This window comes from Drosophila suzukii, chromosome 3 (assembly GCF_043229965.1).
Source record: "Drosophila suzukii chromosome 3, CBGP_Dsuzu_IsoJpt1.0, whole genome shotgun sequence".
Lineage (NCBI taxonomy): Eukaryota > Metazoa > Arthropoda > Insecta > Diptera > Drosophilidae > Drosophila > Drosophila suzukii.
In genome coordinates, this window is record NC_092082.1 from 7,398,586 (window position 1) to 7,416,300 (window position 17,715).

At 43.6% G+C, this 17,715-nt stretch overlaps 3 protein-coding genes across 5 annotated transcripts in view; 1 reads left to right on the top strand and 2 right to left on the bottom strand.

Moving 5' to 3' along the window:
• Positions 1-3,126, bottom strand: part of LOC108013280 (bicaudal D-related protein homolog) — a 26,681-nt gene extending 23,555 nt beyond the window's left edge. Inside the window, exons 1-2 of one of the 3 annotated variants that reach the window (XM_017079052.4) lie at positions 2,924-3,126; positions 984-1,737 (exon numbers count right to left, since the gene is read on the bottom strand). In XM_017079052.4, coding sequence (XP_016934541.3) covers positions 984-1,409 — 426 coding nt within the window. In that variant the 5' untranslated portion in view covers positions 1,410-1,737; positions 2,924-3,126. Of the gene's footprint in view, positions 1-983; positions 1,935-2,923 lie in introns of those variants that run through there. The other 2 variants (XM_017079053.4, XM_070996966.1) reach the window with 2 other exon arrangements.
• A 4,709-nt stretch (positions 3,127-7,835) lies between these two features.
• Positions 7,836-13,126, bottom strand: DCTN1-p150 (dynactin subunit 1). The gene is made up of 4 exons (XM_017079121.4): positions 12,966-13,126; positions 12,794-12,858; positions 11,314-12,729; positions 7,836-10,765 (listed from the first exon to the last, which is right to left on the bottom strand). Exons 3-4 carry the CDS (start codon positions 12,664-12,666, stop codon positions 8,318-8,320), a joined length of 3,801 nt encoding a protein of 1,266 aa, XP_016934610.3. The 5' UTR covers positions 12,667-12,729; positions 12,794-12,858; positions 12,966-13,126; the 3' UTR covers positions 7,836-8,317.
• A 350-nt stretch (positions 13,127-13,476) lies between these two features.
• LOC108012429 (G patch domain-containing protein 1 homolog) lies at positions 13,477-16,585 on the top strand. Its single transcript, XM_017077793.4, has 3 exons — positions 13,477-13,623; positions 13,682-15,076; positions 15,135-16,585. Exons 1-3 carry the CDS (start codon positions 13,566-13,568, stop codon positions 16,535-16,537), a joined length of 2,856 nt encoding a protein of 951 aa, XP_016933282.3. The 5' UTR covers positions 13,477-13,565; the 3' UTR covers positions 16,538-16,585.
• The last annotated feature ends 1,130 nt before the right edge of the window (positions 16,586-17,715 follow it).

Genomic DNA, 17,715 nt, shown 5'->3' on the forward strand with positions numbered 1-17,715 from the left:
GCTTAAAAAATCAATATCCATATGTATTATTTAATTCACGACCTGGGAATGCGAGCAATGCGTGAGGGGTCATATTATAGATATGTACGGACACATGTCCGCAATAATCAATGCAAATCACCAGGTGAGTCCATCAAAATTCAGATAATACGGTATAACTGCCATTTCCAATTTGATAATTGCGAGGGCTTTTAAGGATAACCACTTGATTATTTAGGAATTTTTAAAATGGCAGAGTGAAAATAGAAACTGTGAATTATTTAGTAAATAAACTTATAGACAATGCATATATTTTTTCAGCTCTGCAAATAACACTGTTAAGAACTCTCGTTTTAAGAAAAATAACTGCTGTATAGATAGCAACAAAGTAATTATTATATTTATTGCGCACACTTTGCCAAATCAGATAGCAAAGACGTATATAGAAACATGGAAGAATTCCATTAGTAATAATGGCTAGGCAGCTTACATTTAAAAGACCTCACATATTATATCTCAATATTAAAGAGAAAAAATTATTTTAGGAAAGGCAGCTTAAATGAATTTAACTGTGGATATGATAGATATGCTGAAAAATATCTATATAATTCGATTTTAGATACTAGTATATTATTTTAGTTAGATCTAAATTTGAGCCTTAACTCGAAAGAACTTATGACACTGGTTTGATTTTTGTGTAACTGACTGGATTTCTTTTTAAAAAGTCCTGGTAAACTAAAGATGTTAAAATATATAGATTCACAAAAAGTTGAAGACTCTTTTTTCTATGGGTTGTCCAGACTTAATTAAGTAAGTCCTGTCAGTTCGTCAAAAGTGAAAATTAAAGCAGTGTCATAAGGCCTTAAGCCACTTGGTTTCCAACTCAAAATTCTCTATAATTTCCAGATTCTCTTCCCCACAAATAGGTATAATATTTACTCCCATAATGGGTTTTCCACCTGTTAACTTTTTAGCACTCTAGGTAATACACGTTCATGACTCACCTCAATTTTGCTGGAATAGTCCTCGATGAGCTTCTCCTGCTGCTTGACCAGCTCCTCGTTCTTCTCGAGCAGCGCCTTGCCCAGTTCGGCGGCCAAAAGGATGTCCGACTCCTTCTGCTGCAGCTGGGCCCAAACATCCGGCTCCTGGTCGTGTCGACGTGCCTCCATGGCGCTGATGTAGTGCTCTAAATCAATCGAATCCCCAATTAGTGACGAATGGTCGAGGTGGTCGAAGCCGGAGTCGTCCGGCCGGTGGAGGAGACCCAGGCCCCCAGCTCCGGCTCCAATCGAGTGTTTGCCAAATTGACGTGGTCTCTTGGACTTGTTGCCACCGGAGCTGCTGCCGCTGTTGTTGTTGTTGTTGGTGGATATGGATGAGGCAATGGCGGCAGCGGTTATAGCATTTGCTAGCTTTGGTTTATGCATGATCGTTAGCGGGCAGGCTTTTGGATTTGGTATTGGTAGGTGTGGTGTGTGGTGTGGTATTACGGGTACGGATTATAACAACGAACCAAATTTACAGACATAACACACACACAGTAAGTAAGATGCAGTTTGTTTTGCAGTTAGATTATAGTTTTAATGCGATGCAGAGATCGTTTATTTCGGAGGTTAGGTATTCAGATTGCTCTGATCTGGTCGTAGTATTAGCTTTAGCTGGCGCGGCATTACGATGATATATCCGAGCATAGTTCCATGGGCACCATCTGCCCCCAAAAGAGCAGAACCGATGTTAAAGCGACTGATGTTTGAGCTGCAGTTGATTTCGGTTAGATATATAGTATAGTAAGTACACAGGCCGTAATGAGAATTAGCATTAAATGTGGGGTATATATGCCCGAGAAGACGGGTCTAATCATTAGCCAAAAGGGAGCGACGGTCACGTTGAGCATTTTCCAGCACGTTTTCAGTTACTTGTTACTGCGTTTTTTTTCGTTTTTTTCGGTGGGGTCGGGGTTTGCTTGGTTAGGGGGGGATGACATATAACTACAGTGTTAAGCAAGAGGGTTAATATAAACGGAATTTGCCTTTAGCCCGTCTTTAGTTCGTCTTTAGTTAAGCTCCATGCGGTTTGGTTATCAGAGGGTTAAGCTTCTTGGGGGTGTATTTACATGCGGGTATATTTACAAAATGTTTGGGAATTTCCATTGGTGGAGGGTTATGTATTATAAGGATGTTTCGATTATCCAATTTTGGGGCAGTTCTATAGAACTAGAATTAATTTTTAGTGGTTGCCTTAGTAAATGTGGAGGTTAGTTTATAGATCCGCAATTGGCTCATAATATATACAAAAGATGTTAAATGCTAAGTGCATTATTGGCAAGCTATACACGTCAATAAAGCAAAAAAACCATGGGAGCCAAAGTCCCCCAAAAGTCAGCATATATCGTCTTAATTTTAGACACAAATTTCTAACTGATTTTTATATATGTTCCCTTTTTAAGTAGTTTCGCATTTGTTATATAGAAAATTCATTTGGCAAGCACTTCACGCTTTGCTGCTTTTGGTAGCAACAGCAACTGTTGTTATAATATATAATACGCTTCAGGCTAAGCTTTTAGCCAACATTTATTTATTTATTTATGTACTTTTTGTGCTTTTTATCTTATTTTATTCGTTTTTTTTGGAAGTAACACAGACACAGTTCACAAATACACAGACTTTTGGTTGTTCAAATTGTTGGTATTATTGTTTTGCATTTCCGCTTTTGTATATGTCGGTTTTGGCCAGAGTTTGGCATTATTATTGACAAAACAACAAAAATAAACGCGCGGATTGCATGGGATATATTGGTCTAATTAATTCCCCCAAACGGAAAGTATCCAAGTATCCAAAAGATACTTTCCACTTTCGCGCTAGAGTCTGGCCCTATATTTTTAGTTAAACATATAACTATATATATATATAGCAGTTATCCGTATATGTATGAGGGCAGAAACCTCGGTCACGACGACGCTGCTCCACTCCAAAGCAGAACTTCCGATGTCCGATTCGATTCTCCGCTTCTCGGATTCTCCGATGCCGTATAACGCGCGCTCGCTTCGCTTCGGTTACGATTTTCTGGCTTTCCCCAGCTTTTCAGGGGGCGGCAACGCGTGGGCGTGGTATACGTCTGTCTGGCGCGAACGTTCGTTACTAACTGAATAGCTGTAGCGCCGTGCTACGAAAATTGGCAAAACAAATGAGTAACCAAGCGACGACTGACCCGACTGGCTAAGCCTCGTATCTTGGCAACAACAACCAACAACGGCGGTTGCCTCTCTTAAGTTTCGGTTAAAAGAGAGTTACTACTGCCCCAGCAGGGTTGTCGAGTTATCGTCCTATGCTAGATAAGATTATTGCAGTGGAGTATTAATGGTTACAAGGTAACTCAGATAGCAAGGCAGTATTAAAATGTAATGTAGGGGGTACAGATAACTGATGGTTAAATCTCTGTGCAAAGAGTCCGGTTAAAGTTATCTTCTTAAGGTCAGTGGGAGTTTTGGGTTTTGCTTTCCTGGCTTCTAGGTGATAACCAAATCATAATAGAAGCAGTTATCGGAGTCTACCCATGTAAAATGTCATGTTTATAACCAGGTTTTTAAATAGAATTATCGTCAAACTACATATATTCAACGGTAGTCGGTTCTATAAAATAATGTTAAACGACTACCACAAATGCTTTGATGAAAAACACGTTAGTAAAAATTGTATAAAATAATCTTATAATAAACTTATTTTTAACCGTTCTGAAACGTACTATTCACTTGGCAACCCTGGTAAAACCATAACACAGCTCCAAAGGTAAGCTCCATTTGGCGCTCTCTTGCTGCGACTTCCCTTTTAACTGGCATATGGTTGATTTGGCCTCGCAGTCGCTTTCTCTTAGCCGAAATACGATTTGTTTATTCTCCCATCTCTTGACTGCTCTTCGCCGTTTGTTTTGCATTGAGACTGACTTACGAAAGCGGCCAAGTGAACAATAATGAAACGGAGTGACGCTTCGCATAGGGCAGGGGTACGGTACTGGAACTGAAGAGGGGGCTAAGGGGCCAAAGAGGGAGGGCAGGAGACCTGGACCTCCAAAAACCACGACGTGCATACACACATGTACCCAAATGTACATATTTCAATGCAAAATTTACATACGGCAAGAACACAAACAATGGGTACCCAAGAATGGCAATAACAATGGATGTACACTTAAAAACACAATCATGATTGGAAAACGAACCCAGAAATAATTAAAATTATTTAGATTCTTAATTTTTAATATATTCTGGATACCTGAGTTTTAAGATCTGAAAAATAGAATAATAATAAGAATGGGCCTGATAAGATATGATATCCCAATCTTTTAGGATATTTATAAATATTACACATTTTATTTGGTTTATTATTGAACTTATTTTGTATTAACTTTATTAATCCTAAACTCAACGATTTTTGAAAAAATAGAAATTGGTTCCAACGTTATTCACTTTTTCAATACCTTACCAAGCAATTTAAAAATACCAAATATAAAAGGAATTCAATATTATAGGTTTGAGGATCTAATGGGCCTATGGTATTTTATATAAACAAAGATCACTTGATAGAAAGGTTAACAAAGTCTTAGTAATAAAAAAACCTCTTAATAGGTTCTACTATAATCCAATCCTATTTATTTCAGTGTAACAAAGGGGGAAGATTTCTAAAGGGGGCTATAGACATGGTCAGACCGTCTAGTGCGTGGTACTAAGACATAGTCTTTCTAGACCTCCTCCTGCTCCGCCCCTCTGCTCAACTTCAAACAACATGCACAATAAGACACTCAAGTGGCCGGGCCAAGTGAAGATGAAGATGAGCTTCAGACCGACACCAGACCATTGTTCTTGGTGGCCATCACCATCTCCAACTCCATCTGCATCGCCGTCTCCGCCTTCTGATTTATCCATAATGCTGATGTTGCGTGGCCGCTTGTTTATGTTGGCCACTGTATGGGCCACTGTTTGGCCATTTCCCAAATTGAGCTTTCGGATGGCGGCCTAACCAGGCGTAACTAACTTTTTGTGTTTTACCTGGTTTTCCTAATCACAAGTGAAACTTCCGTGCTTCCGCCGCAGCCCGATCTATAGTTTTTTTTGCTGATGTGCCTAATGAGGAAGGGTTAGTGGAGTCTTCCTTGAACATTTGTGGGGCATCTGCATGGAATTCTTCGTGGATCTTTTCCATCTCCGGTTTCCATTCCTCAGTTCTTCAGATCTTCAGTTGGCTGTTCACCTGCAATCGAGTGTTCTTGAGCTGCCTTATTGTCTTACACTCTCGCTCTTGTTGGGGTCCGGACTCCGACCATCCATTCATCCATCTTGGGGGTACGGCTACCATACCGATCCGTACTATAGCATACCCCACCTAAACTGGTTTCGGTCTTGCTCTTGCTCTGCATTGTATCGCAGTTTTTTTCTTTAATTATTTCTGTTATTTTTTGCTTTGCTCTTATGGGAGGTTGATTAACTTTTCTGGCATGTTGGTGTCACTTTTTTTTAGAGCTAATCGGAAAGAACAGAGAGATTCCAGATGACCATGAAGGTTGTTACACTTGAATAATTTTTAATAAAATAAAAAACTAGATATAAGAAACAAATTAATTTTTAAAGGTTACGTAGATATTAATAGTTGGACAAAAAAGTTTTAATTATATAGTGGTTTTGCATAAGAAGTAATCTTAAATGTGACCTTCACAAAAATAAAGATCCAAGGATTCATGGTATTCGATTAAAAAATATGTCAAGAGAATAACAATATTGATAGCTCTGAAAATATCACTTTGATAACAGTATATTTTGTGACGTTTATAGAATTTATCCCTTATATAATATGAACACAGTTGAGTGTTACTGTATAACGAACATGTTATTAATGTTCTTAAATATCCATATATTCTTTCGACTTAGGGTATACCACTTTTCGTTTTAATTACAATTTGGTGCACACATACATCAGGTTTTTAATATGTACAATAATTATGTTGTTTTTAGTGCTCGGCATGAGTCAACAGCAACAAGTTGGGGCACTACCGGGCGTTTTCTGGTCAAAAGTTTTGGTTTCTGCGGCCACAAAAGAACTGGAAGTGGAACTGGAGCTGTAGAAGAATAGTTACGTTACCAGATATGTGTGTCAGTGACAGTGGTAAACTGGTGACTTGGTGAAGGATCTGTCACTTTGGCGGTCGCTGCAAGCAGAGCGCGAAGTCCGGCTCTTTGAGCCGCTTGTTGCGCTCTGGCCCCTCGAAAATGTTAAAGCCCCAAAAGGTAAACAGCAACCGTATTACAAAACCCAGTGCCAGGCCATAAACGAAAAGGCAGGCGGACAAACTACCGCAAAAAGGTCAGCCCCTGGCCGAGTGCTGGGCGTGAGAATGGCTTTATGGGCCGATGGGGTCCGCATCCAAGGCGACACACATCAGAAGTCGCTCCATAAATGTAGAGCAATCGGAGCGCTTGGGAGCTAATTCTAATTGTTTGGCTATTTTTTCCACGCTTAAATACCAAGCTTTTTTTACGAAATAAATGTAGTATTTGTAATATTATCTGGAATAATAAACAAGAAAGTCTACAGATTTGATTATGAAAAAATGATATATATATAAATAATTAACATTATAATATCATATCATCTTTCAATCAATTTTATGAGGGAATTACCTGCCCTAAGGGTAAGGTTTAAACCCTTTATTTATTTAGTGAACTAGAGATACAGTTTCTAATATTTCGATAATAAAGAAGCAATTTTTGATACCTATATACCTTAGCGTTTTGGCTTACTATCTTTATTAGTTTATTTTCTGAAGTCGAGATTCAGTTAGATACAATTTTATACTTAAGATTAGATTTTTTATGAGAATCACATATTTTAGCGTTCCAATTCAAACCCATTTTCAGTTTGTTTTGTGAACTCGTGGTCTAGTTGGTTAAATGTTAATATAAAAGATTACATTTTGCTTATTTAAATCTCTTTATAATTGCAAATGTTTCCATCTTCATTTATGCTTGCCGCGGAGGAAGAGCTAAGCTCGAGAGGTCAAGCCACAGAATGGGGTCAAAAGAAGCACCAATTTCTGGCCAAAAGGGCAGTGGCGATGCCAAGGAAAAGCCCAGAAAATGAAAATTATTTTCAATTTACATTTCAAGCAGAAGGGGTTGTTGAATGGCCAGTTGACCGAGGGGAGGGGGAAGGTAAAGGGGGCGGCTATTTTGGCCATCATGGTTTATGGCCTGGTCTAATGTAATAGTTTCTTGCTATTGCAGCTGTTGTTGTCATTGCTGGCAGCAATTGTTGTTGCTGCAACCGAGCGGCATTGAAGCATATTGCCTTTGTAGTTGTTGTTGGGCAAGTGGACGGAAATGAGTTGTAAGAGAGTTGCATTTAAGAGAGCAGAACTCTCTCTTAGAGCGAGTGGATTCCAAGTGGATCTCATTGGGATCGTATCTTTCTTTATGGTTCTTTACTTGGCTTAAACAAATTTCAGTTGGCTCTAAAAAATTCAACTAAGCTTGGCTTGTGATTAAAATAAATTAGGTATATTATCTTGAATGATGTGAAACGAGAATATCTTTTTGTTTGGGGAAGGAATTTTAAATATTTAAGTGCTGGAAAACAGCTGGGTAATTATAATTACCTTGATGGTACTTAGAAGGAAGTGAAGCATATGAATGCTTTTCTTAACCGGTATTACAAATCAATACTTTTTAAAGGAATTATATTAATAACACGGATTAATTATTTAATTTTTTATCTGAGTTTCCATCCTTAAAATTAATAATGAGTAAATATAATCCAATAATCATTTTTATAACATCTTCATTCACCCATATCCCAATAAAATGCATCTTTATTTTAAGTTATACAACATCAGCAAAATATATTTACTTTATATATATAATGTATTTATTATTCTCATGTATGCAAATTAGATTTGTTTCTCTGGTTTAGTTGTGTCTTTCACATATTTCTCCCCTGCCATAGACTTCATAGATAATACCGGTATTAGTTCGCTTGAGTTTAGTTTCGAAATAGGCTTTTTTGGAGTTAAACACAAAGTTAGTATTACAATAGGAATATAATCTTTATACAAAAAACATAAATTAAGTGTAGAATTATAATTTCTCAGTTGCTCTTTGTTTAGCTATCATGTTAAGGTCTCATCACAGGAGCAGGGAGTCTTGAGGAGTTGTGTGTTTTGGGTTTTTGGGGAAGCTGCTTGTGCGAGGGAAGATTGCCCCCGGATCCGAAATTGTGCTAGCAGTACAAATAACATTATAATCTATTCAGATTGCCCCTGGCCGCGATCCCATTGCCATGATGAATCCCATTTAAATCTGCAGCACGCGCTTCACATCGACGGTGGGAAAGGAGGCGAACTGTCCGTGGGCTGCGCGATGCGGCTTCCGTTGCAGATACTCCGCCAGGATATCGGAGGCTAGCTGAGAGGCCTTCGAGCTAATCTCACCCTTGAGGGGCACTGGCTGGTTGCGCCTTTGCAAAGCCACCGTGTCGATGCGTGTTCCGGCATTGACAGAATCCTGAGAGCGCACTTGCAGCAGAGACAATACCCAGGCGTGCTTCATCCTGGTCAGCTCCGACTCCATGGCAGTGATGCGCTGATCTTGTGGCTGTGGCACATATAGCGGTTCAAACTGGGACAGCTTGGCACGCATATCCTGAGCCTGCAGTCGCAGTCGTTCGTTGCGTTCCTGGTTGAAGGCGTTCTTCAGCAGTTGCACCTCTTCCGCCACAACTGGAGCAGTGCCTGCGGGAGCAGTGTAAGATACAGTGGTGATGCCCGGAGCACTGGAGGCTGAGCCAGTGACCGAAATATTGTGCGGGGAGTGGGAATCCGAACCAGACTGAACCTTGCCCGTGGTCGAGTTCAGCTTCAGCTTGTCGCGCAGATCGCTCTTCTCGCTTTCCAAGGCGTCGATATCGCTTTGCAGGTGGTCCATCGTCTCCTCGAACTCCTTCTCCTTAAGCTGCAGCTGCTGGCGCGTCTCTTCGTACTGCTGTTTCCACTTGTCCACCGCGTGCTCGTACTCGTTCTGCAGGACGCTCAGCTTCTTCTCGGCGAGATCCTTCCGTATCTGCATCTCGCTCAACTCGTTCTGCTTCATTTTGGCGGCCAGTTTTAGCTGTTTCACGTCCGCCTCGCGATTTTCCAGCGTGGCGGCCAGCACGTTCTTCTGCTCCAGCTGTTTCTTGATCAACTGCGCCCGCTGAGTGATGGGCGTGCTGTGGGCACCCGATTTCTGTTGACCACCGGCATTGTTGGCTGCCGAGATAATCTCGTACTCCTTGTCCAGCAGGTGTTGGGCAATGTGCTGCAGGTCGGAGTTAGCTTGGGCCAGCAATGTCTTAAAGTTTTGCGTTGGTCCACGGTCATCCTGCTCGTAGATGCGTTCGCACGCTGCGGACAGCAGGGCCCAGTACTTTTCCTGGGGCAGCGTATGCTCTGCCGCATTGTCGCTCTCGATGGTAGTGACAATGGCGGCCAAGGATTGCTTGGTGGCCTGATGCATCGCCGACATGATGCGACTGATGTTCTGGGCAAGACCACGCATCGCCTCCACTTTGTGCTGCGACAGACCGCTCTTGATCACATGTTGGTCGCTCGGCAGGCGCCGCTTGATCAACTTAACCTGTTGCCGCACGCTTTCCATGTTCTCGTTCAGGAATTGTATCAGTAGCACCGAGTCGCTGGTAGCACCCGCCTCCTGAATAATCACCTTGGCTATGGCCGTATCGCTGAGAATGCTCTCACAAGCTGCGCCCAAGGAAGCCACACAGTCGCGAATCATCTGGATCTCGTTGAGGAGCTGTTCTCCGGCCAGCAACACGGAGTTCATGGCATTGAAGAAGGCCACACATTTCTCAATATTATCCGTGGTACTGTTCTCGTCCAGCTGATTGGATTTCAGAAGTTCAATAATGCCGTCCACTATCTTTTCTTGGGCAACCATTTCGGGAAGAGAACTTCCAGCTCTCAGAAGGGTATCCGGTTGGCAGCTATTGAGGCCGTAAAGGATCTGATGAAGGGCACACTGCAGGCTGTGGACGTAGTGCAGCAGGCGGCACTTGAAGGCATACTGCTGGACAGCATGGCCCTGGGTCACTGCCTCCCTGGTGATGGCCTCCACAGCTGGGAATCGCTCCCTTGTTTGCGAAACGACAATGCCGCACTTGAAGACAATGCGTGAGATGAGCAGGACCACCAGGATGGAGTCGTGGTCGCCGCCACGGCTCATGAATGATTCAGGCATGAAAGCGGTCAACATCTGGACATGTTCGTTGGCCTGACTGAGCTCAATCTGGCGCAACTGAACGTCGATGGCTCGCGTGTATGCCTTGGATTCGGCGAACATCTGCTTGTAGTCGATGGTTTCGGTGGCCAGCTTCAAACTGGGGTCCTGCAGCGACTCCTTTTCATTGCTGGAATTGCGATCCCTCAAATCAGTTAGTTGATCGTTCAGCTTCTGCACCAGTTCCCTAAACTTTGTGATGGTTTGGTCGCGATCATAGATGGTCTCAATGGCTGCATCTCGCTCCCGCAACACTTCCTTCTTGGCCCCATTGGCCAAGTCCAGTTCCTCGCGCAGATCCAGCTCCAGTTCGTGGTTGCTCTCCACCAGCTGTTCGTGAACCTCCTCCAGAGCCTCCAACTGGGCGATTTCCTCCTCGAGCAGCTTAACCTTATCCTCCAGCTCCATTTTCTTCTCGGCTAGCTGTTCAACCATTTCTTCGGCTCCAAGTGCAGCATCGACTTGTTCCTGGGACAAAGATAATTTATTTATTTTGCTCATTTTTCAAGTTAATTTTAATGCGAAATGGTTTGGGAAAATGTTTTAAATTTTGCCTGGGGAAATGTTAGAAATATACACAATTTACCTCCTTGGACCCCGATAAATATTATTTTTAAGGCAGGCCGGCAAAAAGAAATGCAATGGAAAAGTTTATGTTTAGATCGACCTTGAGCAAAATATATTACACATGTAAAAAGTAGATACCGGTCAAAAGATGTTTGAAATTCCAGGCTATAAAAGCAATATATGTACTAGGTCTTAAACCAAATGCTTTAGATTAGGAAAAAACAAAATGCGAAGAACTATGAATGGATATACCATTTTGATTAAGCTTTTAACCGATATGTTCTTTTTTTAAGCAGCGAACATTTACGTAAACTAGCAGAGCAAGGAAAGCAAAAAGCGAAAGGAGCGGTAAAGCTGTGAATTTTCATTGCAGTGTGGATTGTGGAAAAACCAATTGGTGGCGGGCAGTGAGAAGGGCTTATGTCATATATTAAGACTAGGATGCTCACCTGCAAGTCGGCCACTGTGGCCTCCAGATCATCGATCTTGGCACTAAGCTTCTCCTTGGTGCGCTCCAATTCGGCGACCTCGGATCTCTTCATGTCCAGCTCCTTGCTCAGCTTCTGGATGTCGTGCTTGTCGTGGGCAGAGAGATCCCTCAGTCGCACCAGTGTTTCCTTCAGACGGATGTTCTGCTGCTCCAGCTGTTTGAATTCATAGGTGGAGAGGCCGGGGGAATCGCCATCGCCGGAGATGCCACCGATGGCGGACTCGGCCTTGTTCTGCATCTCGGAACGCAGAAGCTCTAGGTCCACCTGCAGCTCTTCAATCCGCTCCTTGGATGACTCCAGCTCCAGCTGAAGCGTGTCGGCCTTCTCCTCGGCCATCTCTTTGTCTAGGGTGATCATCTCCACGTTGTCCGAGAGATCTGCCATTTCCTGAGCATGCTGCTCCTTGGCTTCTATTGCATCCTTGGCCTCTTGCTTGGCACGTTGCAGCTCCTTCTGCAGCGAAGCCTGCGCGGCCATGATCTTTGTGCGGAACTCTTGCAGTTGCTCGAATTGAATCTTCATCTTGTCGAACTCCCGCAGCCTTTCCTTATCCTCGTTACGGCGCTGCTTGAGAGTCTCTAGCTTCTCGGTGAGATCAGCCAGCTGTGCCTGCAGTTCGGCGCTTGTTTTCTGCGCCTCCAACAAGGCAGTCTTGTCCTCGGCACTGGAGTTGGAGGGCATGGTGAAAGAGGGCGAGCGCAGAGGCTGCGATGGCGTGAACTGTGGCTTCAGGATTTCCAGGAAACCAGTTTCCACAAAAGAAGCCCGCTTGGAGGAGGCATGCGAACCAGCTCCGTTGCCACCGACAGCTGATACTGGTGCTCCCTCTGCCAACGAAGTGCTGGAGGATTCCTTATCCTTGCTGCTTTGCGGGGCCAAAGATTTCCTCGGACCAATGCTGCTGCTGGAGGCAGTGCGTTCACTCAGAGAGTTGGTCAACTGGGTGCGAGAGCCCAGCAGCGATTGGCGGCTGGAGGAGAGCGAGGTGCGAGAACTGCTCAGCCGCGCCTTTGTGGGTTGGGCAGCCGTGGGCGTGGCACCGCTGACATCTTCGATGCTGCGCCTGCTGCCAGGAGCCGGCTCCAGCAGGCGCAGCTGCGTGGGACGCACGAACATGCCGCAGTTCTCCTCGCACTGGAAGTACTGCTGGCCCTTGATGGAGCCACTGTTCTTGCCCTTGGGCTCGTCCAACACGACGCCCACCCACTTGCCGACGGCGAAGCTGGTCATGCCCACGTAGGCCACCGTGCCGAGCAGATCCTTGCCGGTCAGCTCGACGCGGGCGCCCACCTTCAGGTTCTTCTCGGACATCTCGCTCTCGGTGTGTGCGTGTATGTGACCAGGATGTGGGTTTGACTGATGGGTTTATGAATGCTGTTCGATGGGAATGAAGTTGTGGTTAGCGGGTTCCTGGCCCTGGAATTTTAAGCCCACTTACTGCGCTGCACTTGCTCGGCTTTCTGGCCAACAGTCACGTCTTAGCTAGCAAAAAATGGCCGTCGGCTTGAGGAGAGAAAACAGAAAATGTTGACATCATTAGTCACCCATACAGACAGCACAGGTAGCTCCAGTCTGCCTCTCCTCTAACTGGTCTTGTTCTCCGTATTTACCTGCTTTTCCAATCGGACAGGTGTTCCTTTCTTTGTCTCCGCCGCCACGCTTACCATTTGCACTGAATTCCTTTATTCCCCTTGGAGGCTAATAAAAATTGCAACGAAATAGTTTTCCTAAAATATTTGCTATGTCTGCAGTGTGACCGTGTGATAAAACTAGAGATGGGAACAGCCACTTGTGGTAATTGCAAAAAATATCGTGACCCGAAGCCGTGACTGCTAACGTGCAATAAGAATATAAAATATTAAAAACAAAAAGTTGATAAAAACTAATATGATACAAATTAATCAAAACTAAACTATAGAGAGATTTATAAGCAACAGTTAAAAAAGTAATTCAATATGTTTGATTCAAATAAAGTATTCTAACTACTTTTAAGCCTTTTATATTTTCCCAGTGTTTTGTTTTGCAATAATTCTCTCAAAATATATCGTGACTCCTACCGATGTTAAAGGAACTTTTTTCTAATAAACTGTGACCAATAAGTGGACAGCCCCATCAGCTGATTTAAATACCTTTTTGTGGTGTGCACACACTGGCACCCGGACCAAACAAATTATTTCGCCAATATATGATTTTTATATTTTTACATTAAAATGGACGAGGAAGAACACCTGCACAGGTTTGGCACACCACTGCCGGCTCTAGAGAAAGGTAGGTATTTTTAAAACTCAATTGGAACCCTGACAGTAGTCCCAAACCCCTTTTGCAGATGTTGTGCCCGCCAAGAAGCCAGTGGCCATCGAGGATCAAATTGTAAAGGATGAAAATGGCAAACGACGGTTCCATGGTGCCTTCACCGGCGGCTTCAGTGCTGGATTCTGGAATACCGTGGGCTCTCTGGAGGGTTGGACGCCGCAGACCTTTAAGAGCTCGCGGGCGGAGAAGGCCACGCCGAGGGTTCAGCTGAAACCGGAGGACTTCATGGATCAGGAGGATCTGGGTGAGTTTGGCATCGCACCGCAAGGAATTCGCACCCGCGACGAGTTCGCCAAGGAGGACGAGCAGGAGCAGCGTTCCGGTCAACGGCGTCGCAAGCTGATGCAGCCGGAATTAGGATCAGGACCCATACCAGGAGTTCCTGTGCTAGAGAAACTACTTCGTCCGGTGCGAGACAAGGTGGCCGTTCGCATACTCAAGAGCATGGGCTGGAAACCCGGCCAAGGTGTGGGACCGCGGCAAACTCGAAAGGAGAAACGCCTGGCCACCGCTAGGAACACTAGGGAGCAGTATCTCCTTGAGCACTACGGCGCGGAGGGCTTACCTCCCCAAGCAGAGCCAACTGAAGAAGATAGCAATGACGAGGATGACGACGACGAGGATATTACATTTGCGCCTGACGACTACGAACCCATATTCTTCACGCCCAAGGAGAATCGCTTTGGCATGAGCTACTCCGGACTCAGCCGCGATCCCATCCTCTCCAAATCTTCCTCTAGCACTGCCAAACCCATGGAGCACATTAATCTCTTTGGCCAGTTGGAAGAACAGGCCAACAAAAAGCAGCTCTCCATTCGGGGTCAAGCCTTTGGTGTGGGAGCCTTTGAAGAAGAGGACGACGATATCTACGCCCGCGATGATATGACCCGCTACGATTTCTCACTAGCGGACAAGAAGCCCAAACAAAAGAAGCAGCAACACGTCCAGCAGCGTCACGTCATCGATGGCTTCAGTGAGGATAAATCAGGGGCAGCTCTGCAGAAGCCCTATGCCATTGATTTACCAAGAGATTTCCAGCCCAGGAATTGGCTACAGCGAAAAAGCCGCTTTGCTCCCATGGACAAGGAACGAGCGAAAAAACTGGAAACAGCCACGGAGTACAAACGTTCGGGTTTGGGAAGGCATGATCTCAATCCTGATCAGCGGGCGAAGCTACTTGGAGAGCAGAAAATAGAGGAGAAAGCACAGGAAGAGCAGCCCAAACGGAATCCTTTCAAGGATCGAGGACAATCGCTGCTGGAACGCATCAATGCAAGGACTGCGGGTTTTACCAAGGGCGGAGTGATCACCGAAAGTGGCGAGGAGAAACAAACAGAATTGGTTAAAGAAGTAAAGGAATCGAATGCGGCCATACTGGAGAAAGCTGCTCTCAAGACCAAGGATTTGGGTAAGAAAACATGTCGCCATCCCTCGATTATAAAACTAAAATATCTTTATTTTTTTAGCTCCCGCAACATCATCTTCAGGGGCTTTTAAACCCTTTTTGGCTGATGAGGCGAAACAGCTTCGCTATGAAAAATTCGTTGCCTCAAAGCTTACAAATGACACAGAAATAACAGAGCTTCTGGCTACCATGCAACCTGTTACACTTTCCCTGTGGGATAGAGAGATGGAAAAAAAGGAGTTCATCCAGGCGGCAAAGATCTATCGTCCATTGGACGGCCTTATGAACGACAGATTTATATCGGAAGGCAATGTACAGGAAGAGAAGGTCAAGGAGCAACAGAAGACGCCAGAAGAGCGAAAGATCGTGATGGAAAGGACAAAGACCATGTGGAAACCCACCTCGTTGCTATGCAAGCGGTACAATATTGCTGAGCCCTTTGGCGGCGCAATGCTAGAACCAGAAAAGGAACTCAAAACCAAGCCGAAGATCTCGGTATTTGATTATCTGGAGACGTCAGTTAACACGAAAGCGAACTTTCAGACTCCTTCCATTATACCCAAGCACATAGAAAAGCCCAAGGAAGTGAAACCACCAACTCCATCTCCAGCTCCTCCTCCGGCAGTTGAGGAACAGGATAAACCCACTACAAAAGAAGAGCCATCCAAGTTTACTTTCGTGCCCAAGACTCCCTTGGAACAGGCGGTGGATGAATCGCGCAACAAACCCATTTCAGAGAAAACGGACCTGTTCAAAAGCATCTTCGATGACAGCGACGAGGAGGAGACAGTTGCAGAACAGCCAGAGAATCCAGCTCAGGATAAATTGGCTGCTCTTCAAGAAGCTCTAGGCTTACCCTCAATGTCCACAAAGTCAGCTGCCGCTCATAATGTCCTGCGGAATACTTCTCCCCCCAGAGGAATATTTGCAGCTCTATTTAAGCCCAAGGAAGTGGCGGCTTCCGAAGAGCCAGCTCCACCCAAGTTCACTCCTATTGAGGGAAATAAGTTGAAAATCTCTTACAAATCAAGAGAAGAACGACTGAGAAACGATAAAGAGTTGGCAATGGCTGAGGTTCCGCCCGAGGATATCTACGGGCCAAAATTGCCAGGAGCAGTTCCCCAGAAACCTGAAGCCCCAGAGGACCATGCAGAAGTCAACATTGATGAAAAGCTACAACAGCTTTGGCAGCAGCACGCCCCTAAAAAGCGGAAAGCTGAAAAGTGGGTCGAAAAGAAGATCATCTCCAGCAGCGAAGACAGCGATGATAGTTCCAGCAATGACTCTTCATCTTCAGATTCCTCGGACGGCAAGGCAAAGAAATCCAAACTTAGCAAAGCCAAGAAGTCACACAAGAGCTCCAGCTCAAAGAAGTCCAAGAAATCAAAACTGAAATCCAAGAAAAAGTCCAAAAAGGGCGAAAAATCCAAACATAAGACCAAGAAGAAGAAAAGCAAACACTGATTTTATATACTTAATAAATAGTTACCGATTTCTCTTTTCTTAAGTCAATCACTTAATGGTTAATTAAACATTGTGATCGGTTAAATTTTTTTGCAATATCCAAAAAAGCCATTGGAATTACGGAAAAATCGAACATGCGAATTGGCAAATATTTGACCCTATTTTTAAAGTAATATTTTAATGTAAATTCACAGAGGTTTCCCACGTCTAAATCGGGGTCCAATTAACCAAGTTATAAAATTTAGAATTGCAGTTTTGGGTCCCACTCTGGGAATCATTGCAAAAACGGGAAAAAGAGCTTGAAAATAGGCTAAAACTAAAGAACATTTTGAATGCAGAACATTAGATAATTCAACCACAAATTCATAGAGGTATCCCACGTCTAAATCGGATTCGAACTACCCAAGTTATGAAATTTAGAACTGAAGTTTTGGGTCCCATTCTGAGTCCCATTGGAAATACGAAAAAATCTAACATGAAAATAGGCTAAAATTTTGACCAACTTTTAAAAGAACATTTTGAATGCAAAATATTAGATAATTCAACCACAAATTCATAGAGGTATCCCACGACTTAACAGGAATCGAATTACCCAGGTTATGAAATTTAGAACTGCAGTTTCGGGTCCCATTCTGGAAACCATTGGAAATACGAAAAAATCTAACATGAAAATGGTCTAAAACTTGGACCCTCTTATAAAAGAATTATTTGAATGCAGAATATTAGAGAATTCAACCACAAATTCATAGAGGTATCACAAGTCTCAATCGGATTCGAATTACCCAAGTTATGAAATTTAGAACTGCAGTTTCGAGTCCCCTTCCGGAAACCATTGGAAGTACGAAAAAATCTAACATGAAAATGGGCTAAAATTTGGACCCTCTTATAAAATAAATTTTTGAATGCAGAATATTAGAGAATTCAACCACAAATTCAAAGAGGTATCCCACGTCTAAATCGGAATCGAATTACAAAAGTTATGAAATTTAGAACTGCAGTTTTGGGTCCCATTCTGGAGACCGTTGGAAATTCGAAAAAATCGAACATGAAAATGGGCTAAAATTAGGACCCACTTATAAAAGAACTATTCGAATGCAGAATATTAGAGAATTCAACCACAAATTCATAGAGGCATCCCACGTCTAAATCGGGATTCAAATACCCAAGTTATGAAGTTT